Source organism: Accipiter gentilis, chromosome 17, assembly GCF_929443795.1.
Source record: "Accipiter gentilis chromosome 17, bAccGen1.1, whole genome shotgun sequence".
NCBI lineage: Eukaryota > Metazoa > Chordata > Aves > Accipitriformes > Accipitridae > Astur > Astur gentilis.
This window is the reverse complement of record NC_064896.1, coordinates 9,543,723-9,567,472: the sequence shown is the minus strand read 5'-3', so window position 1 is coordinate 9,567,472 and position 23,750 is coordinate 9,543,723. Positions and strand designations below refer to the sequence as shown.

Sequence of the window (23,750 nt, the reverse complement as noted above, 5' to 3'; positions counted from 1 at the left end):
AAAATACATGTACAAATTTATTTCAGTATTTTCCTTTCATCTCCAGAAAAGTTATTGCTGTAGGGAAGTGAAGAAAATGTGCAGCACCTGTAAAAACAAAGACTGACATGGTGGGCATGCAGTTTAAGTGGTTAGAGATTGCTTGATGTTGTAGACATTAATATGTGGGAAGAGAGAGTTTTCTTGATGTGTAGTTCCTCTTCAGATGGCTGTCACAAAAAAAAAAAAAAAAAACCAAACAAAAAAAAAAAAAAAAAAAAAAAAAAAAAAAAAAAAAACAAACCAAAAAACCAACAAACCCAGACCCCAAAACAACCCCCCAAAAACCCCAACCCATGCTGTGAACATCTAATCCTCACTGCAGGGCACTTTTTCTGCTCCATTATCTGCTTGGGCAGATTTACCTCATGATACCATTTCAGGCAATTGAAGTGAAAGTGCCCTCCTGCAAAGTGGCTCAGATGCCCAAGAAGCTGAGTACTGAGACAGAAGCTGGATTTTGTTGGGGAGCTGGTGGAGGCAGAAGCCCTGCTTTCTAGGGCAGAGGAAGCCTTTAATTTCTCCACACTTGCAAATGAAACTCATAAAGATCCTTCCACTGAATGCTAAAAGTACTTGACTGTTTAGTTACAGCCAGGCTCTTGGGAAAATTAGTGAGTTTAAAGAGTGACCTGTTATAATAGCTTTGTTAAACCCTCCTGTGGGTGCTTGCATTGTTTGAGATGCAGCTGGTAGGGGAGATGGTGTCTCCTTGTCCTGCTGAATGCTACCTGTGTGTCTCCTGCATCATCACTCTGAAATGGAACCCTGGACCTGGAGCAGAGACCCTTCTGATGGAGAACCCTTCTTTTCCATGGTGGTTCACCCAAATATTATCTGCACTCTGCCTTCTGAAGTCCTTGTGGTTACTAACATGATAATAATTTATGTACTTCCTGCTGATGAAAAGGTGTCGGATACAAAGTCATCAGGCTTAGAGCTGTGTTTTCAGGTCATCTCATGCTTTCACTAAATACATAGATGCTCTGTAGCCAAGAACAGGTTGTGCAAATGTTTCATTGATGATAACTAAAGCTTATTGCTAGCTTTAGGTACAGGCTAACCATGCTAGATAACAAGACATGCAACTTGGTCATAGCTTCTGGTCTCAAAGAGATAGTCACAGTGTCCCAGCTGGAGCTGATTCTTCCCTAAAGTGGAGCGTGCCAAGTCTTTTCTCCGTTAAAAGCAAATACACTTTTTTAGTACCATGACAGGTTTTGTAAGACTTAATCCTTGCTAGATTGAGATTCGCTCTGTTGGCTCTTGCCTGAAGACAGATTGCTGTGTGAAAGGCCAAAATATCCCCTTTAAAGAGGTGCTTCAGCGTTTGTAAAAAAAAAAAAAAAAAAAACAACAAAAAAAAAAAACAACAAAAACAAACAAACAAAAAACCAAACAAAAAACAAACCCCCAAAAAACCTGTGGAGTTACAGAGGAGAGCTGGAAGAGCTGAGGGTTGTTGCCCAACATCCAGTGGAAATGTTCTTTCTTTTTCTTGTTTGTTTATGCTTAAAAGTTGGTGGCTTCGTACTGCTAAAGCCTGATGCCCACTGGTTGTTAATGAAGAAGGTGAAAACCTGGTACCAGTTGCAATCTTCCTTCATATTGCCTTGCCAGGGCACCTTGTGCCCAACCAAGGCTAGGGGAACTAACTTTCTCTGCCTCTTTAATTTTTGGCATTTTGGAAGTAGGCATTGGCATTAGATTCACCAGAAACATGTTGGGAAGTTGCTTTTCCAGCTTCTTACAGAGATGGCCACAGTCTTCACAAAAGACCCTTCTCCCTCAAGTCCTGAGAAGATGCTGGTTCTCCACTAAACTGACCCAGAATAGAGAGGGAACCTGAAGAGACTGCTGGTCCTCTGACCCACGCAGTCACTTAAAAGATAGCTCTGGAGTTTTCTCTAATCTTCTTTGGAAACTTTCAGATTCCTGGATGATTTTAAGAAGCAAATATGCTTCCTAGTAGTTGGCAGTTACCATGCCAGAGCATGCATTATGTTACTTGGAGGTTCCTGTCCTTCTGTATAAATGACTCTGCTGCTTATGGGGCAGTTCTCAGTTTGCTACAAATTGCAGTCTTCAAGGAAAGCAGAATTGGTGCCATTTCACTTTGTGTACCTGGCTCTAAACTGATGCAGTTTACTGGTGTGATTTACTGCTGCTTCGTGAGTAGTTGAGCAGTCCCTAACAGGAGCAAGAGCAGCTGAAAGGGCTGAGCTGGGTTTATGGGTGAGAGGCCCCTATGACCAGCTGATGGGACTCTCCAGACTGCAAGCTGGACTTGTTTGTCTGATGTCTAGTTCTGAGGATCCTAAACTTGCTTTAAAGGATGAGGCTGAAGAAGTGTTGTACCTCAGTGCTGGCCACCTGGGTCCTTGCTCTTCTGCATTTATAGCCTTTTCTCATTCCAGGCTTGCAGAGACTCTAGCAGCAAAGTGAATTGGAGCAAAAGGTAGGGTTTGGTAGGCAGGATGTTCATGTTAATTCAAGTGTGAATTATTTAATTCTTGGCATGTCCTTTGTTTTGTATCTGATTTCATTCAGTCACAGCCTGTTCCACCTGTTGCTTCCTGACCTGTAATGGTGTTCTGCTGTGATCTGATGATATCAGACAGGTTTGTATTGGATTATGCTGGAGCCAAAGTCTTCAAAACACCATTCAGTGTATCGAAGCAAGTGGTAAGAGTTACTACTTGTAGTATGGCTTTCACATGTTTGTCCTTATCCTTGTTTTTGTTGTCTGTGCTTGGACAATGTCCCCCAGGCAGTCTCTTGACCTAGATAATTAGTGTATGCTGAGCTCATCTTTGGACCAGGGTGGGCTGATCTTGTTGGTATTTTGCCTTTTCTAGTTCACTGTTCCCCTCGTTACAGAATCAGAGCATCTTTGGCATAAATAAGTAGCCAGAAGTTTCTAATGGGTTCAGTCTGTGCTGCTGCTTCTAGGTCACAACTACTGGAGCAGTGAGATAACCTCTTGCTTTTGTTTCAAGTTCAGGTGTTACAGCTGAGAGAGAGGTTTCAACTTTGTTTTTTTCCATATTCTGTTGCTGTACTGCTGAGCTAAAATCGAAGACTGAGATGAGCACGGAGGCATCCCAGAGTGGTTCAGAAAATATCTGTATTTGGACCCCATCTGTCCAGTAAAATACAGAACATGAGAGAGTTTATGGGAAAACATGCAGTTTTTCACTTCCATGTCTTTGGTGTAAGTTAAACTGATGTTTGTGGTAGTTGTACTCTCTCTTGGTGAGCTGCTTTGCTCACTGTCTGTAGCTGCCCATGGTATTCAGGTAACCCTATGGAATAGTTTTGAAGTCCTTGTTAGCAGCATCAGCAGCAGACCAATAGATGGACAGACCTTCCATGTATTGCTCAGAAAGGTCCAGAAGAACCTGCTACTGCCTATCAAGTCCCCCTTCCATGAAAAAGGGGCTCTTTGTATGAAGACTTTTGTACTGGAAGAGCTTTGAGGACCTCAAACCAAGCTTATTTTGCTTTGACCTATTAATCAGGTAGCATCAGGACTCAACAGTTAAACGAGTTCCTCTGAAACTGTAAAGAGGGAATGTATAATAAGGTAGCACAGCTGCTGCCGCATAGGTGATGAGGCCCAAGAGTTGGGCTGAAGCACTTCTACAGATGCTGCCTTGGCAGCCATGGACTTCCATGAGAGTAAGGAGGAGGAAGGATGTTTTTCCTATAGGTTCTGATGACCCATAGGTTTAAATTCAGGTTAGTGCATGACTTGAAGATTTACTGGCTATGAAGAACCTGCCACAGGGAAGGCCAGCAAGGATGAGGAAAGCTGCTATTGCATTTAATTCTCTCTTTGTTCGGAGAAAATAGACTTGGCTAAGCTTCCCCACATACCCTGCCCTGTGATTTCCACATCTTTCAAGCTGTCAAAATCACAAAGCCGGGAGGCATGTGCCAGCAACCTTCATGTGGTATTGCTATAAATGTCTTCCTGGCTTGGAGAGTTTGGGAAGAATCTTTTGATTTGTGCTAATATATATGGTGAAAAGCTTCTCAGTATCATATTGCATTGTGGTAAGCTGGAGTGTCTTTTTGCTGCATCTCACCTAGCAGACCTTCCATATAAAGCTATCTTTGTTTTTTAGCCAGAGTTGTTAGCTTAAAAAGAAGAAACCTCTTATAATCTAGGAGCCTTCAGGTTGTTTTGCTTGTGAGGATGGCTAGAGGAGGAGGCGGCACCTGTCTTTTGATTTAAAAAAAATATTTTTTTTTTTTATTCTCCATATTTGAGGATATGCACAAAGATCCTACTTCCTTGCGGAAAGGAGAAATAGCCTCAGATGCTTTCCTTTCTTGCAGTTCTTTTAGCAGTGAGAAGTTCCCCTTCAGTTGTTGCACTGGGACCGTGTTTTGGCTGTTTCCAGGCTGTCTGAACTTCTCCATTTCTGAGCTCTCCACACTATCACCTAATGCTTTTTTAACTTAGGGTGCCATCACTACTGTGTGTAATCCTGCTGAAAACCATACATAAGCTTAAATTTCTGAACAAACTGGCAGAACCTTGTGTCCTGCCCAGAGACGTGTCCTCTGTTTCTACACGCCTAAAATTAGGTATTACAGCTACAGGACCCTATAGAGGAGCATAATGATTTCTCAAAAATGTCTGGAGTGAAAGACAGCATTGAAACAATCAACTTCAGTGAAATTTAACTTGAACTGAATTGCCAGGAAATTGCTGACTGCAGTAAAATTCTGCAGGGCAGGAGGTGGGTGGGTGACCAGACTTTAACACATCGGCAGTTTTATTTGCTCCAAAAGTAACACTTGGTTAATTGTACCTTCAGGCTGAAGTTCCTGCTTGTTTAAGTCTCTGTTAGCTCCAGACTTGGCAGATTTGAATTTAATAGCACCTCAGACACAATTTATTCCTGTGCACGTACACTGTGCTGGTTCTAGCTTCTAATGCAGTCTCTCAGCAAGCATGAAGCACCCATGCTGCAGAGTACCTGCTTCTGCAGGCACTTGGAGAAGCCAACATCATGACCTTGCCTTTTACCCTTCTTGAACTCCTTTGCTCTGTATTAGCTCAGTGGCTGCAGAGTTCATGTGGGTGCCCACTAGGATGGTTCCTTTGAGGGTCTTGTTGAAAGCTATTTAATTTGAAACATGTGGTAAGAAATGCCCTGCATACCATCTCCTGTTCCCATGAGACAGTCTGAAAATTTGCTAGCTGCTTGGGGTGTGGATCAGACCAGGGAAGGTTGCAGTTGAGCCATAGTGCCCATTTTTATTGCTTGGAGGTATTTTTGTTGGCAGATTTATTGTCCAGTCACAGCTTTATGCAGTTAGCCTTTGGCAGTTCATTTTTGTTCATATTAAAACTGGATTGTTTCAGATATTCTGAACTGCAGAACATGGCACTAATATGGGTGAGAATTGATGATGGATGGGTGATGCTGGTATTGGAGTTTTAGGCTTTAACATTTATTTTCTCAGAGGCAAAGTGTGATGGCCATGAAGCCTCAGTGGTGCCAGCGTGGGCTGCCCTCATTAGTGGGCTAACAAATGCATAAGTTGTCTGCCTTGTGCCCTGAGAGAGGAATGCAGGTGGGGAACTGAGGCACAGAAAGATGGAGATGGGTAAAGCCGGTACTACTGAAAACAAAACTAACCCCCAAAAACCACCCACAAAACCCCCTGTGGCTAAATGTGCCAAAGATTGTGAATCTGTAGCCCTGCATCACTTCCGCTGGAAGCAGGGAAGGAGCCTGAGCTCAGGTTGTGTCACTGTCAGACATGGGCTCTAACCACTAAAACCTCCTTCCTCTCTGGGTTCCTGGTAGGGAAAGGAAGGTTGAGCAAGCTGCTGAAAATCTTGAACCTTAAGGATACAGCACTTCAATATCTGTGTGAATGAGGTCTGCTGTTCAGAGCCTGCAATTAATCCACCACTTGCATGGAAGTGGCTTTCTGTTCCTTTTGTGGAGCATGGTGGTGTTGACCTGGCAGAGATGCTGTTCCTCATGAGCTTTGCACTGCCTTGGCCCTGTGTAGCGTAAGGTACCTTTGTCAGCATGGAGCCTGAAGTACGTTATACTTGTGAAAGTTGGCCACGTCCAAGTGTGATCACAGAGTTTCTCAGCAAAACTTGGCATTCCACCTCTTTGAAACAGACTTTAAGGTGTTTGTTCTGTTCATGCAGAACATCCTGAAAATCTTGATCTATTGTGTTTGGCCATTTACAAACAGAAGAATTGTTTTTCTTGCAGAGAGTAATATGTAGCAGCTGGAGAAACACTTTAGCAGCTGCAAACTTCTTTTTAAAAGCACTGTTTCCACACTAGTCTGACAGAGGATGCAGCAGCCTTCTTAGAGGCTGTCTGCTCAGTGATATTGGATTATTTCTTGCTCTCTGGCTTAATAACTCCCATTAAAGTCAGTCAAATGTGAATCTAGAGGGTGTGTTGGGTGCACTGAGCAAGGATGCTGTCTCTGTTCTTTTGACTTCATTGTTTGTGGCTGTTGGCATCTTTTTAGCTCATTCCCTGAAGCTTGTAGATGCTGCTGCAGGCATCGCAGTCACATTTCCTGTGGGATGTGTGTCATGCAGATTGATGAGAAGTTCAGCCATAGATGGGGACTACATCACAAACTGAAGGAGGTGGTTCATATTTAGGGGAGGAGAAGATATATAACTTTATGGCTGCCTAATTAAAGTGTTCTTGTTTATTGGGCTGTTGTGCATCCACACATTCCAGTGTGATGCAGTCTGTGTGGACTTTTTGGCTTTGTAGGACTTTAAAAATCTTTTTTTTGTGGACATGTATCAGGAGGAACATCAGAAAAGGCAGCAGCAGACCAAACCGATGTCTATCCAGTACCCTATTCTGCCTGCTGCAGCGAGGACTGTGCCTGCTAAGATGGAGGGATGTGCCAGCTCTTTTGTAATACATGGTCCGCTGTGTAGTGTTACACTCTGAAGAAGTTGTGTGGTAGGAGAAGGAATGTAAGTGATGGTCTTCCGGACCTGAGCTGGCAATGTTTCTCCTCTGAATCACATTTTGGAGCATGTGTAATTTGCATCATACTGTTGCAGCAGGTCAACCTCGAATGCTTATGTCAGCCCCAGGTGTTTATCAGATCCAGCTTCTTGGTCACCATCCTAGCCTGGCTGATGTATCCATGAGATAAGACTCAGTGATTTCTAGGCATATTTTTCTTCAAAACTCCCTCTGAAAGTATGGAACTATGCATGTCCCACCTCAGTCATCCTCCCAGAGGAGCATTTTGTTTATATTGGAAATGGTGGGGGCATGGTAGAGCTTGTATTGTGGCAGCAAATGGACCTTTGACCATTGCATCCTGCATTTTCTAAGGAAGTGGGAACACTTCAGGCTGTGTGGGCATCTTGGGAAGTCAAAGGAACTATGTCCAGACCAGGGACCTAGTAATGCATTTCCTCCCCTATAATCAATAATGCCCCTCTGCTTCACAATCTCTGTTCAGTTCATCCTTCATTGTTGATAGCATGTGACATTTTGCAGAAACAGCTTTGTAACTTGCCATTAACTTTCTTTGGGAGCCGAAGGACCTAATGGCTCTAAAGCTGCTGTTCTGGGAATGATACAACTTCATCTGCTTATGCTCAGCTGACAGTGGGTCAGCCTCATGTGCCTAGGTGCTGCCCCTTCTGTCTCCAGACCTATCCACATGTGCAACTTCAGCCTTGGAGGTAAGCTTGAAAGCCAAATGCTTCTCAAGATTGCAGCACAGATTCCCTGCCTCCTGCATTCTAGCCTCAATTCACAAAATGAGATGTGCTTGTCTTCCCTTAGCAAAATCTGGTTTAATTCTGTTTTTCTAAAGAGTGAAATATAGCACTTGTTTTGAGAGCTGACAACATGTGAAGTGTTTAGCAGCAATTGCAAGTTGAAACCAGGCCTTATGTCTTCTCAACTTGATGGGAGGGTAGCGTCGTTGTCTGCAAAAGGTATTCCACCTTTGTTTTCCCTGCTTTGTTGTTATTCTGAGGATAGAAGATTTCTTTGCAGCTCTTTGACCTTATTTCATGTCTCGTCCATGCACGCTTGTAAGTATGAATTTGAGGGCAGTGTCTGCTGGCTCTTTGATGACAGCTTAAAGGAGCATGTATTACCCTAACTGATTTGCTTTGCTCACTTTGTACTTGTGATCTCTAACGCGTATACTCGTCCCATGTTTTTTGTCTAGTTCTATATCTCTCCTTTTGCCTTGGTGCAGTCACTGCATGCACCTTGCTGCTACTTAACCAGGAGCAACTGAGGCTGGCTGGGAGGACATGGACACAAGGAGTTTATATTCCAAAGGCTTCACTCTGCTCTTGCACAATCACCCCAGTCAATATTGTTTGAAATAATACTTTGATTCCCCCCCCCCTCCCCCCCCCCCCCCAATTCCTTGGCTCAAGCACAGGGAGATCAGCAAGAAGAGAGGAACGCTTCTGAAACCCAGCAGGCAATGCCCTCTGGATGTGTGTGTGCATTGCAAAGTCATCAGTCATTTGGTTACTGACTCAAAGTTTTTCTGGTTTTCCAGCATGCTTGTTCCCTGCTGAGTTATAGCCACAGATAGTAAAAGTAAACTTTGCACTTTTCAGAATGTAGTCCTTTCCCAGATTTTATTTGTTGCTGTCGTTTGTGGTTTAGTTTGACTTTTAATTTCCTTGGGGATGCTCTACAGATTCACTCAAAGAGTGAATTTTGCCCAGATTTCTCAAAATTACTTCTGATGGGAACAGTAGTGTTCATCTCTTCCTCAGTGTTATCTCCGACAGCCAAAGGGTGGTTTCTTCTGGGGAGCAACACGATCTGGAGGAGAAGCTTTAGCTGGTGCTTTTCTGGGATGTAGGTGTGTGTGGGGTGGGTGCTCAGTGGGATCTCAGAGTACAAATGGAGCCATGTGGGACTGGCTAGAAGTGTGATGGGAAGGCAGAAATATATCTTATTGCTTGTAATTATAAAAGGCAGTTGTTAAGTTGGGAAAAGTGATCTGCAAGTGATTGCGACTCTTGTTCTGGATGTATGGGATTGTGCTAAAGTGGAAGAAGCCAAAAAAACAACCACCCCTAGCTGGAGGTTCTGGTATTTAATACAGCATCCCAGGCATCATCTGGACTGCATTAGGGTACAACTGCTTCTGGTTATCCCTTTGCTGGACTTGGGAATGAGCTGTTTGCTTGTCTGCCGTACTTAGAGTCTGTGTATTGTGTTTCTCTACTTTGCACGCTCACTCTGCAGTTTGTAAAAGGATTTTTAGAATTGGCTAAAGAACATTTAAAATTCTTTTAAGCTTGTAAGTTTGTATTGAGCACCTTGGGGGAGGAATTAGCAGTTGGCCCCTGAGGAGACCATGCTTAGTGAGAGGGAAAGGGGGGGACAAACCTCTTGTGTCTGAGCTCAGCATGTCCCCTTTAACCAGTGCTGGCCTAATCCAGAAAGGCTGCCAGGTGCTTTGGAAGAGGTGAGAGGCAGTTACTGGGATTTTGCTTTCCTCTGGAGCTGTTGCAGTCAAGTGGGACCAACGTCAGCTGTGATGGGAAGGACTTCTGGTGGGTTAGTGTGGTTGGGGGTACAAAGCATCTCTGTGCATAAGGTCGCTATGTCCTTCTAGACACTGAGTATGATCAACATTTGATCTTACAAATATATGTAGGTTTTGAGTCAGTTGAGATGAATTAAGATTATTTTATTTGTCCTAAAAGACTGAGATTTGCAATATAATAATAATTACAGTATTTATGCATAGATATAATGCTGCTATATCAGCATTTCCGAAATGCAGTGGAAGATGTTTATTCTTTGAGGGTTGGTTAGTATAACTACAAGGTATTAGTAAAGGTAGGAAAACTCCCCTATAATAAGAGAGTGCTCTGTGTTTGTATTCATTGCTGTTAGTTACCATTTTCTTTAAAACAGTAAATGCATACATTATTGCACAGCCAATTCGTTCTCAGGGTCACTTGTTAGGCTATAAAATGTTGCTTCTTGTAAGCCTTTTACCTTGAAAAGGACAGCAAACATAAGCTGGACTCTCTTTAAAATGTAAAATTTACCCGTAATGATGTATTTTTTTCTTTTTTTCTGTGGGTCAGATACTGCTTGCTGAATCTCTGCCTGTGACCTGTGAACCTTACAAAAAGTCCACTTACTTCTGTGTAGCGTGATGGGAGTGCAGGTTGACAAACAGTGCTCTGAGTGTCTTGGTGAGGTACCTATAGTGTCGGCGAGGGAACCCAAATCACCTGCTTTAAGTTGAAGGATTCAGCGTTTAAAGCAAACTTGTGCTGTCTGTCTGCTCTAGGAAAATCTCCTGTGGGCAGAGTATTTCACATCTACCCTTGCTTTCTCCCCTTGCTCCCAGTCTTGTCAACTGGAGTTTTCAGTATATGCATATGCTAAGAGTGACAGCAAGAGCGTGCTACAGGCTAAGGCAAACTTGTGGAAGTGCTTTGTAATTCAGAACAGCTGGAGAGGTATTGAAGTTATCTTGGATGAGGAACACAAACTTATATTACCAATTCCCTGTTGAAGATGCAGGGCCGCTTTCCTGGGCAGCCAGTTCCTGTGTACCACATTGGAGAGGCTGTGGTTGCATATCTATCGCACAGCTCCTCTCCTCTCCTCCTCTGCGCTGATTCTTGCAACTCCTGCAAAGTTGTACTTGGAAGAGCAAGTGATGAGGAGGAGGAGGGAGCAAAGTGCGCACTGTGAAACACGGTGGAGCTGGTGCTGGCCGGGAGCAGTCTCTGGTACACGGGGCTAGATGGGGCTGGTGAGCTGCCTTTCCCCACCAAGACCTCTGTTGTCAGGTCAGACTTAGAAATTCTATTTCCAGCTGCCAGGTGGGGTGACCCAGGCATGACCTTTTGGCTGCAGTGAGAAACCTGCTTATGGAAAACCAGTGTGATGCTGTGCACTCTTACTCCAGGGAGAAAGCCGGAGAGGAGCACATGAGCTAAGGTCAGCTGTGCAAGTACCCCACAGCCCAGTCCTTTTGGGCTCCCCTGCTCTCTGGGAGAGCAGAAGATGTAGAAATGCTCCATCTATTTTCAACATGCAAAATAACTCTTTTTATTAGAATAAATAAAAGGGCAGGAAGGAGGTTTTGAGTTCCTTAGGGAACTTGTAGGGTGACTAGGCATGCTGAATTTGAGACACTGCAGTTTAGTATCAAGTTTTGCCCCCACCTTTGACTCTTTGGTAGTCCATTGTGGACCTCTGTGTTGTGTGTCCTCTGCGAAGCTTGGGGTAGCTGTTTGTTTCACCCTTTTCAGGCAGGATGGTTCTGAGGCTAAAACTCTGTTACCCTGTTGGGGCTTTAGAACATAGAGTAAGGAGGGAAATTTGGAAACAAAAGTTTCATGGTGTGAAGCATCAAAATGTTGCAATCTGGGAGTCAGAGCTAATAAATGTCGTCTTGGGCTTTCTTGGAGGAAAATAAGGCTGTTACTCAGACTCTTAAATTCACAAGCATAGTTGCAGCTGGAGTTGAGAACTCAGGACGAAACTTCTTGCATGGATGGCTAAATCAGGGTCTTAGGCATGTTACTGATGACTGTTGGATATTTTTCACTATGGTATTTATACCATTCACATATGCTACTCATTCTGTGTCGTGAACTGCCTTCGCATCTTCAACTGCAGTCATCATGTACACCTCTGAGATGTTATGCAAAGTTGAATCTCAGCACTCTTTGAAGGCCATGACATTTCTCTTCATAAATGCAGGCTGAGGACTAAAGCTTGCTCCAGTGATGAGGAAGAGGGTTGCCCTTAAAAACTACTTAGGAAAGAGACTTACAGTTGGCCTGGTTCAGGCTGAACAGTTTGGAAGCTCATATAAAGCTTTAAAAAGTCTTGGAAACAAGAGGGTAAATCCAGGTAAAGCTGATGATCTGCTCTGAAGTCAACAAGAACTGCTCCAGTGACTTCAAGGATGAGAGCCCATCCATTGGGACAGAGTCTCGTGTGTTCATTGGTAATGAAGAAAAGACATTGCCTATTTATTGTTTTATGTGGGGAAATGAAGGCTTATTGTTGCTTACTTCTTCAGCAACAGCTGATGTGTTTCTGTAATCTCTTGGAAGACTGGAAATATTGGCTTTTGCTTGTTTTCAACCGGAGGGTTTTTTTAGCTTATTGCAATGAGCAGGAAAATCAAAGCAGGAATCAACTAAGGTTGATGCTTGGGTTTGACTGACTTAGTGTTGTGGTTTAACCCCAGCCAGCAACTAAGCACCACGCAGCCGCTCACTCACTCCCCCCCATCCAGTGGGATGGGGGAGAAAATCGGGGAAAAAAGAAGTAAAACTCGTGGGTTGAGATAAGAACGGTTTAATAGAACAGAAAAGAAGAAACTAATAATGATAACACTAATAAAATGAAAACAGTAGTAATAAAAGGATTGGAATGTACAAATGATGCGCAGGGCAATTGCTCACCACCCGCCAACCGATACCCAGCTAGTCCCCGAGTGGTGATTCCCTGCCCCCACTTCCCAGTTCCTATACTAGATGGGACGTCCCATGGTATGGAATACACCGTTGGCCACTTTGGGTCAGGTGCCCTGGCTCTGTCCTGTGCCAACTTCTTGTGCCCTGGCTGGGCATGAGAAGCTGAAAAATCCTTGACTATAGTCTAAACAGTACTGAGCACCAACTGAAAACATCAGTGTTATCAACATTCTTCACATACTGAACTCAAAACATAGCACTGTACCAGCTACTAGGAAGACAGTTAACTCTATCCCAGCTGAAACCAGGACACTTAGTGTAAAGGCAGGGCCAGGACTATAGTTCCCAATATTATCAGTGTGCTCAAGCTGGTGCAAACCCTTCTGCTGAGCCTGAGAACAACATTAAGGGTCCCAGAGTGAGTCAAAAAACATCATGTCTGTGCTGCCGTACACCTGTGGGCTTTGAGTTTGGCTTTGTATATGTGGCTTTTGACTTGAGCTGTTCTCTAGTCGGGCCTGAGGGAAGAAGAGCAAAGTACCGTTTCCAAAGAAAGAGCCTCTCTGTGAATTTGGGTATGGTCTTTTCTCTTCCTGCCTCTGCATCATTGCCTGTATGTTGTGTGTATTGATACTTGCCTTTTGTATTTTTTTTCTATCCCTGCTGATAGGAGTGTGTTTAGTAGAACACTCTCTTGATATAAATTGATAATTTTTATTTTTTTTTTTTTTAAATAGGTATATTGTAGTGGATCTGAAAGTGATATAAGAAAGAATTGCTTCTGGGAAGAGAAGCGTCCCTGCAAGGCGAACCCTGAAGATGTGGACTGCCATTGTATTCTTCCTGCTGATTTCCTTCTGTATATGTGAACACAGGTTTTCTGTCCTGAAAGGGAGAGGAGTCCATGTAGTACAAATAAACAGGCTTACAACTGAAAAGCAGTGCAGGCAGGCTTGTCAAAGCCCAGGTGGTTCAGGTGAGGTTCTTGTCCCTTAACTGGAATTCCAGCTGGGTTTTCTGTTCCTTAAAGGTCTCCACTGCTCCCCTGACAACTATCTTTCTTGATTCCAGTTGTTTACAGGCATTTACAGTTATGGCTTCTCTGTGCAGTCCTGCGGTGCTAAATAACTTCTGACAGCTTTGGTTAAATTGAATCCAGAACAACCATATCCCAGGGCCGTTGTAGCTTCTGTAAGAAACAGAATGCATGTGCACTTGGTGTGCGCTGGTAGTGTGCAAACGGTGTTAGGTCACTTCACTTGAAGAATGATTATTCCATGGTGCCAGATGTTTGCAAGTGAACAGTGCTGTTGAAGACAGCTGCACTGGAATGAGTAGTCTTTGCTCACTGATATTTATGTTTTTTCTGCCTTAGAAGAAACCGGTTGTATCCTGCAACCAAGCACAGGGTTAAACAACTCTGGGGAGATGAAAGCCTTCTGCTGTCTACCTCTGAGATGTCTTTAAAAAGCATTAAACTTCTAAATGAGTCTTTCAGAGTTGCCCTGTCTTACCTAGCCACATGTGAAAGCCTGTAGCACCTACAAACTGGGGCTGCCGTGGTGAAGATGAGACTTTGGCTCAGGTGGATGAATGTCTGACAATCAGATTGATAGGAACATCATAAAGATGCCTTTTTTTAATGCCCAGTGGTTTCAAACCTTTGTTTTAAATGAGACATCTCTTCATAGTGGAAAGAAAGCACCTTTATAAACTAAGCATTTTATTTAGGAGGTAAAATATGAGTGGGTTTGTCTCCCAGGCACCAAAGCTGTGAAAACTTCAGCTTCTGCTTTTTAAGGTAGTAAACCCTAGAGAGATGACACATTCACACTGACTGTGCTGACATTTAGGGTCTGTAGCACTGCATGTTTTTCTGTTCCACCTGAGAATCTCTCAATACAGTGCATGTGTCTTCTGAACCTCCTGACATCTTGATAAGGGTAGAAAAGGTGCTATCTGCTGCCTCTTCCAGAGGAGGGCCATAAGGAATTTAGTTAGTCTGTGATCAGGGCTGGGAGATGATCTGAGTGCATACTTTGCCCTGTTGCTGACTTCAGCCACTTTTTTTTTATACCCTTCACCTCGTTCTCTCCTGACGTATTTTGTACACAGTAAGTCCAGTTGAGTGTTAGCTTTGTTGGACAGAGGTGGTTGAGCCTCTACAATTAGGTGACTTGTTCCATCTTCAGGAAACCATGTAAAACTAAACCCGAAAGCTTTTCGGGTTTTACCTTCTGTATTAAGCCCACTGAAGCAATTTAATTCCTATTTGGTACTTGATGGTCAGTCTGTTGCGCTGCTTGATGTCAAGGGAGATGGAAAAGATACAAACTCTTGACGTAAATGTATAGCCATGTGCAGAGAGATCATCTGGAGAGGAGGACCTGAAATGTCTTTTTTTTTATGATTAGCTTTAGGTTTTAAGATCAGTTTTACTTCTCTCCTTCTCCATTCCCACCTTCCCCAAGTATGTTTATTTTTGTGCTTGCTTTCATTACAGACGTGAGGCCTGAGGCTTAGATGTCAGAATAGTTACACCTATGTAACTGGCAGTAAAGGAGCAGTGGTTGTTATTTTTCAAGGTATTATGGTGTTAAGTTGCAGGCCAAAGTTGCATGTGGAGACATCTTCATAGCTGCATTGCTTGGAAAAGTGGAAAAATAACATTCCTAGCTGGTTAGGCTCTCTTCTGTAGATGTAATATATATCCTTGCTGACAGAAAATCACTAACTTAAAGAAGTAGTGCAACTATCACAAAAAGAACAGCTTTTGTCAGTATATTCACATCTCAGATGTGCCCTGCAGAAAAGGGAATGGTTGCTGATCTAGCTATTCCAGCATCGTTTTTGAATATCCACACCAGAGGCCAAGATACATAGCAAACTAACAGGCAAATCGATTGTACCAATATCATGAGACGGTTTGACACTTCAGTTACGTGCTAATAAAAGCAGCAAAACTCTCTAGTGCTGACAGCGTGGATAGTAACTCTAACCTCCATACGTTGTCTAACGGAATGGGTTCAAGTCTCCATGTGCTGCTAGGGTAAGTGATATATTTGATGGAGAAAGTGCGCATCCTAGCAAAGATCTGGCAATCCGGAATTCCCAGATGCCTGGTGAGCATGGTGAACCCATGTTGGGAGGTAATATAAGCTCGTACTTTTCCCTTTGCATCCCCAGCCATATTCAGAGCTCTCCCAAGTTTCTTCTAGGGTGGCCAGCCCAGGGCTGGGGGGAATCTCTTGGCCGTCAGAGCAGTCTGGCTCTGAGAACAGAGCCCCTTGGCCATTCTTCTGGGCTATCTTGTGTGCTCTGGGGAAAATGAAGGGAAAATATGACATGGCTGCAAGAGCAAATATTCCTGCTCCCTACTTCCACAATACAACTGCTTACCTGGGTTCTGCTTGCCTTTGGGCATCTGCGATTCCTTTCTGGTAGCAGCAGGCTTAAAAATGAAATAAACCAGTTTGATAGGGCAAGACCTTGGCATCTGCCTATGTGGTTTCCTTTCAGAAGTGTTCTGAAGAGCTTTTGTTGTCCTTCCACTTTCTATTTATTCTTTTCTTTTTTTTCTTCTCTTTTTTTTTCTTTTTTCTTCTGTCTCCTAATTGGAAGTGAGCAAAAAGGAACCACTGGGTAGCAGGGATCTTGCAGTGGACACATCAGTTGGAGCCTCAATCTTGAGTTGCATCAAAGAAAGTACTAATCAGTCTGGTTTAATAGAGGTGTCTGCTTGTCATGGGGAGCAACAGGGAACTCATGAGCAACTGGATACCATTCTGATGGCAGCGGAAACCAGGGTGCTTTAACCATGCTGACCCCATTAATCACCTGACCTTTCTGAACTGACTGACTTGGATAAGTAGCCAATGCAAGATAGCTGCTGGCTTTTTGTTTTCCCCTTCCCAAGAAGTGAGAAACGGCACAATTTACATTAGTAGATGGTCTACATTTCTCCACTAGTGTGACTTATTGACAGAGGGACAGGAGGTGGGATGGGGAGTCCGGACACATCCAAACATGCTTTCATTTCTGAGGAGTGGATTTTAATTTCTTGAAGGGCTGCTGCTGTATCTGCTGCTCTGTGTGACTGTTGAAGCTTTTTATTTTATTGCTTTTGAAGTACCATTTTTTAAAGGCTTTGAATGGTTTCAGGCACTTTCTTAACATTTTATCAAAGACAGTAAAATTCCACCTTGACTAGTTTCTTTAGGACTTTCAAAACAGACTGCAGTTCTTGGTACAGGAATTTCTCCAAGTTCATAAGTTTTCCACAAGCCCTCTTAACTGTGGTAACATAAATGTTTTTTTAATGAAAAGTTCAAGCTTCCCATAGCCTTAATCCTTAGTGAGAGTAACTCTCTTTGTAGATAAGAGCTTTATATATAGCCATATGTACCACATAGGTGTGTTCTTTGCCCTTTGTCACACTTATAAACACAGATAACTTATCCTACTGTACACTTAAGTTCCCTTTAATCCACTGATGGGTGGTCAGTTGGGCACACATCTGCTTCATCCCAGACCAAGCACTGTGTTACCTTCTTCTGTTTTTTTGTTACAGCATGTCCCAGAAATTAATTGCGTGCTATTGTGATATTACATAAAATAATAGCATAATTTGCACAGGAAGGATCTTTTGAAGATCTTTGGTCTGAACTCAACTAAGATCTGGCTGTTCAAGACCTGCTGGAGAGCGTACCACCTCTCTGGCCCTCAGCCCAGCGTTTGAGTGCCCTTATGGTGGAAACTAAATTTTTCCCTTGATGTTAAGTTGGGATTTCCTGTAAATCATCTGCTTTGGCCCCTCAGACACCTAGTAGTCACCCTTGGACTCGCTCCAGTACATCAACACTGCTTTTGTTATGCTAAAAACTGGGCACAATGTTTGAGATGTCTCCTCAGCGCTGATTAGGGGAGGTTCATTCCTTCCCTCAAAGCTCGGTTATGTGTATGTAGACATGCCCAGAAAGAAGTTAGTGAATTCAAAGGGATGCCAGGAGAGAGAGTTCCTGCTGTGATGAGCTTATTTAGCTTGTGTTGGGATTTGACTTACGAAAAGACAATTTCTGTATGGCTCCCATGGCTAATGGTATCATTGTTCAGCAAATGAAGAGTAAATTTCAGTGTAACTCCAAGCACTGAGGTGAGAGCTGTCTCCCATGGGTAATAAGATGGGTGTCTTCTCAGTTTCAGTGCACTTTTTTTTCCCCCAGATTAAGACATCTAGGTGAATGCTAGCATTTAGATGAGTCCAAACTATAGTGCACTCTCTTGGTCCCTGTCTGGGTAAGTGAATTGCTGTTGTTGGGAGATGTTGGTACCAGAAGACAAGCAGGAACATAGGCTGCAGCTGCTATATTGATTTCATTGACTTTTCCGTTATTTTCACTAAGGCTGAGTCAGGATCCTTTAAGGCCAGACTTTCCAGCTATCATGTTGGTTTTTTTTCCTAATTCTTTGATTACAGCCATGAAGCAGTCTGTTCAGTATATTGTGTGTAGCAACCCATTTTCTCTGCTGTTTTCAGGTAACCATCACTGTAATTGGGCTGTGCCCTACCAGAATCACTGCATCCTCTTGCAATGTCAGCAGCTGAGCGTGTGCCAGAATGCTGGCAAACAAGGCATCAGAGATCTGCTTGGAGGTAATGCTATGCTTCAGGCTCCTGCTAAATCCAGGATCCTGGTCCTTTTGCTTTATATGCCTACATTTAGACCTTGACTGGCTTTCAGCTGAGAGAGATAGGTTGTGAAATGCCTTCAGGGTGATTCCATAGGTGAAGTTGGTTCACTGAAAGAACTGTTTCAGTAGCCTGGTAAGGGCTCTGGCACTTACATGTGCATGATGTGTCTTTGAGTAACTTTTGTAGCTGTTACTCAGTAACAGTTTGTCTCCATGTTGAGGACATCCTTCATTCAAGCCATTTGCACTCCACACGCTGTCCTTTGGAAAATAAAGGCATAAGCAGATGTATTTATATCTTTTTAAGAGAAAGGAAAAACGTCTTGGCATTGGTTTTTTTTGAGATTGCCATGATTTTGTGCCAGAGGCAGCAGGCTGCTTCCATAATCAGAGCAGCCTTAGCAGCAATTGCTTGTGGTGACTTTCCAGTGCCAGGATCTTCAATTGTAGTTAAGTAGCGCAATAACAAAATGGAGCTTGTTGGTGATTGGGGAATCGGTCTTCTAAAGTATGTTTCAGTAGTTCTCCGTACCCAAGTTAAAAAAAGAGAAAGTTTGTTCATGGTTCTTTTGGGTTGGCAAAGGTTTCTCTGCAACATAGCAACCAGACCTTTGATAAGCAGATGGGATTTATGTCACTATAAATCTAGAACACTAGTTGTGAAGGAAATTCTCCCAAAGTACGAAGGTGTAAGTGGAAATTTCCACTCAATTTTGAGAGGTGAAAATTATCAGTCTAAACATAAAGGGTTTGTCCATGCTGTGTACCTTTGAAAGCATGAGTCTTCTCAGGAGCTGGTATTCGTAAATGCTGCAGCTCTTGTTGATAATGTGCCTCGGCATTGTAGGTCAGTACTTTGTTACCTCCCTTTTGTGGAATTAATTCCCTGGTTGGGTAAATGCCAGAGGTCTGTGGCAAAAAACAAAGCAAAACAACCCCCCCAAACCAAACAAAAAAACCTCACCCCCAAAAAACCCGAGAGGGAGCAGGGGTCTGAGTTTTCACATTCTTGCTGACTTCAGGACTGATTTATTCCAGTTGTACTACATGTACTGCAGAATTTGTGTTCTGGTTTGCATGTTGGGGGTATGAGATCAGATTTGAGCTTGAGAGTTTTATCTTTATGAAACTTATTGGTTTTGTCTTTTTGAAGAAATTGTCGGTGGGAAAAGGCAAACAGTCCTGTTTCACCACCAAAGCTATCCACAGAAAAAGGAGAGGATGGTGAATGCACAGGTTGACCAACACAATGTCAAAAACCTGCTTTCCTCAACTCCTCGGACTCACAAGATCCAACTGAGGCATTTGCTTGAGATTCAGAGTGAAGGTGTAACGACAAATGCAAGAAAAACAATTGCAAGCAATGCTACCACCACCACAGCGACCACCACAACAACAAACGTTACAAACACAACTGTCCTCACTACAGCTTATGAAACAACTGCCAAAGCCTCAAACGCCCCTGGAAGTTCTGGTTTCCTTGCTGAAGCCATGTCATCCACTGCCTCTTCTCCCACTTCTGGTCACATCCCTGCTTCCGCTTCTAGCCATTTCACCAAGCTTGTGACCACCACCAAAAAATCAGGAAGTAGTAGCTCTGTCTCAGTATTGTCCCCCACTTCTACTTCTGCTCCCTTCACTGTCATTTTTCAAGCAGGTACTCAAATGCCTCAAACAGAGCAGTTTAACCCAACCACCACTGCCAGCGCTTCCCGCTCTAGCAGCCCCACCACTGTTGGAGCTGGCCCAAAGACAGCAAGTGCAACATTGACTATCCTCATCCCGCAGGATGCAGGAATGTCTTCCACTACTTCTACTCATGCCATGGCACTCACCCCCTCAGAGATTTCACATTCTGCGAACCCACTGCCTGTTGTTACGTCGCTATATCTAGAGCCAGAAGCAAGTAGAGCTGCAACATCCTTGAGTAAATCAACTTCTCTGGGCTCTACGAGAGGTGCCACGGTTTTAACTACTGCCTCTACAGCAGAAACAACAGCTAGGCATGAGATAAAGTCAACATCTCACATTTTTTCAACAACCACAGCTCCAGCAGATGCACCCAAAACAACAGCTTCAGGCCTTGCAGAAACGCTGGACATGGACAATGAATATCTTCTCATTGCTGCTGAGCCCCTGACTCAGTACTTAGTAGATAAAAGTTCGCTTCTTGCAGTGCTTTTAGTTGGTATGGTTTTTTTCATAATTGTTATAGTTCTTTTCCTTATGCAGGCCTATGAGAGCTACAAGAAGAAGGATTACACACAAGTGGATTACCTGATCAATGGCATGTATGTGGACTCGGAGATGTGAAAGGGTGGGGATAAAACAGCAGGCAGAGAGATGGAAAGGAGATTGAAAGCCTGCCTGACTTGTTTTTCTTTCCTGTTTGCCTATAACACAAACTTAAAGTGCTTCCAAATTTACTTCTAGTGCAATCGAGGAGAAATGCCATGTACTGTATTAAGAAAAAAAATATTTTTTTTATCCAACTGTGCAACAGCTTGTTGTAAAAAAAAAAAAAAAAAAAAAAAAGGAAAAAAAGTAGTAATTTTTAAAACTTTCATAATGCACAATAGCTTTGGCCATTATTTTTCATTGTAAAATAAGCCTAACAAGGGGTAAGCCATCATCCTCGGAAAATGCTGTGGCACTTTCAAGTGTTTACACTGCAGGTTCCTTGTGTTATATTCATTTCACATGCGCTCTGAAAACAGAGCAAATAATGCTCTCACCTTTTGCAAAGTGCTTGGAAATTGCCAGATGAGAAGTGTGCAGTTTTGCTGCAACAGGGAACTTTTAATCGAATGTGTGTCATGTTTCAGTATGCTTCTTGCTTGTAAAGAGGTCTGTTTACAAAGCATTGTAAACTCTGTTTACTGCTAACCCAAGATACCTTTTCACCGTGGAGCAGATTACTGTGCCTCTGCACTTAAATGATTTTATTTTTATATTCACTTAATAAAGGGGGCCCTGGAAGGGCACATCTTGTTGCATTTCTGTTTTCATTCCTCTCCCTGCCAGTTCAGAAGCAGGCAAGTGCACTTTTGGGGCTTAAGCAAATTAGCTCTACTTCAATATTCCAAGTACGGGGGCTTTGAAGACCTCCCTGGAAGTATGGACATGTCACAGAAGATGCTGATCATCTTCCAGGCTACTGCTGCTATGCTTTCAGAGCAGTAAGCTGCCGGTCTCCCAGGTATACAGACCCATTTGCTGCTTTTTATCTTTCATGCAAAAAGCATCAGACTCTGTTTTGTTTTTTGTTTTGCATTTAGGACCAGCTCACAGTTGCTAGTAATTTGGAAACTTTATTGCATGTGCAGTTGCAGCTTACCTCCCAAGATCTGCAGCTGAGAGAGTGAGTAGAAAACACATGATTTTTGGCAAGTATTCTTCAGTGATGAATGCATCTTATTTGAATGACACACGTACATACCAATAGCAAAATGCTGGATCAAGGAGCATTGTATTTTTTTTTAACCAGATTGATAGCTTATGTCTCATTCTGAATTATTGATAGCTTGTGTCTCACTCTGAATTAGTTGGCTGCTCTTTAATACTGCTTGCATGTAAACTTGAGGCTGATAACCAGCAAACCTCAGAATTTGAGCTCTTGGGTTTTGGTTTGGGTATTTATCCAAATTCTTTGGCTGTTTGGAATTTGGAGGGAGTCTTTACCCTGGAAAAGGTTACTTTGTAGACTTCTTGTTCATCATCAAGCTGAAAGTGCTATGAAGACAGCTGCAAACAGCACAAGTAGCAGCAAAGGCAAGGGGTTTGAAAGAAATGGACAGGAGGTAGTTTTCTGAATCTTGCCCAATACAAATTTTGAGGTCAAATTTTCAGCAAGTATGTTGAGGAAAGGAAAGAGATTGCTTTGGAAGTGAGATGACTTGGTTGTCAGCATCAGGTTGCATTTTGCAGTGCTTTTGCATGGACTGCATCTGTATGCTGGTAGGCTAGAGCATCTCTCAGGGTAAAAGGATAGTGTGGTTTTGGGAGCCTCCCTCCTTGGAAGGCTTGAAGTATAAGCCACAAAATTCACATGATGTTTCCTGGAAGGGAAAAAAGAAGCTTGAGGGACTGAATTTTATTGTATCTCAAGGTTATTTTAAATTGGCTTCTCCTCAGCAGAAGGGAACCGAACCCTGATTTCTGCCATCTTCCAGGAGCTGCTCATATGCAGTATCTGTGCAACAAGGTGGTGGGAACATCCCCCAGCATGGCTGGGGACTTGCACCCTGTTGAGCTGCTTGGGACTGTTTGCCTCTCAGCACAACTGTTCTGAGCTGTTAGCAGATGTCAGGCAGATGCTGCTGTACAACCACAATGTCCAGAGACTTATCTTTACTTAGGGATCTTGGGTTTCACCTTAACTGCAGGTGAGTCACTAACCGTAGACCTAAGCATGTGGTCTTTGAGCTCTGCTCTAGATACTGAGATAAGAACTGTCTCCTTCACTCCCAAGTAAGGAGATGGGTGCTACCTCAGGTTCAGCTCACTTCTTTTTCTCCTTATTTAGGCAACTCAAATAAATGCTTGCATTTTGATAGGGTGAATCCAGGCAATAGTGCTTTTCCTTGTAATTTATCCCTTCCTATGTAAGTGAACTCCTGTCTGTAGGAAGTGCCTTCCTGCAAAAAGGCGCAGTATTGCAGCTGTTCTGCTAGTGCTCTGCAGTATTTTATTTTTTTTTTTTTTTAAGTTGCCGGAGTCACTTACACAAAGGCAAACTACCATCGTCAGCCTTGTAATTGCTTATCCTGGAAATGGGGAAAATTTTGGATAAACTTTGCACTAACTGTGGCCTTGTTTCTTTCGGTCTCTGTGGATCGCTTCATAGACCCAAGGTTGGACACCAGATTCTGTGGAGTGGAAGCTTGTGAAGTTGCACTGAGTTTTATTTTCCTTGAAGAGATATTAGGCTCCTGTGCTGATTTCTTGGAGTAGGAAGGGAAGGGAGAGGAAAGGGGCATTACTTAACCAAAACTCTGAAAGAGTTTTCTATTCTAAGAACAGATACTTTCTAAGATTGGTTTATTAAAAACAAATAAAACCCTTCAGGCATAATTTAAGTGGGTTTGATATAATTACAAGAGATGGAATTGGGTTACAATTCTATTTACAAGAGTCTTAGGGAGTTTCTCATGGACACAGTGAGAATATTACAACTATATCATGGCTAAGAGAAACCACCACCATAAAAATCTTTGTGGCTTCTTAACAGGTTCTTACAGGAAGGTGAGTACTCATCAGAAGCTTGTTGCAGTTCCCACAGTCCTGGTATGTTTACGTCCAGGTCTCCTCTTCAGATACTGGCACAGCCTGTCTTTTTTGTTCTTATTTGAGTTACTGCACTTCCAGCTGTGAAATACTTTCTCAGCAGAAACTGAGCTTTTTAGTGTAAGGCTGAGCGCCAGAGCAAGTCTTGCCTCAGTGCATTTCTGCACACAAAGTAGAGATCTTCATGCTTACCATAGAATCATAGAATGATTTGGGTTGGAAGGGACCCTTAAAGTTCATATAGTGCACCCCCCCTGCA

The 23,750-nt window shown here is 43.0% G+C and overlaps 1 protein-coding gene across 6 annotated transcripts in view; it reads left to right on the top strand.

Annotated features, from left to right (window-relative positions):
• Positions 1-21,180, top strand: part of C17H11orf24 (chromosome 17 C11orf24 homolog) — a 30,996-nt gene extending 9,816 nt beyond the window's left edge. For 4 of the 6 annotated variants that reach the window (XM_049820613.1, XM_049820612.1, XM_049820611.1 and 1 more), the window contains 3 exons: positions 13,252-13,490; positions 18,051-18,167; positions 19,359-21,180. In XM_049820613.1, coding sequence (XP_049676570.1) covers positions 13,334-13,490; positions 18,051-18,167; positions 19,359-20,518 — 1,434 coding nt within the window. In that variant the 5' untranslated portion in view covers positions 13,252-13,333 and the 3' untranslated portion in view covers positions 20,519-21,180. Of the gene's footprint in view, positions 1-8,612; positions 9,187-10,094; positions 12,040-13,251; positions 13,491-18,050; positions 18,168-19,358 lie in introns of those variants that run through there. The other 2 variants (XM_049820615.1, XM_049820614.1) reach the window with 2 other exon arrangements.
• Positions 21,181-23,750: the final 2,570 nt, after the last annotated feature.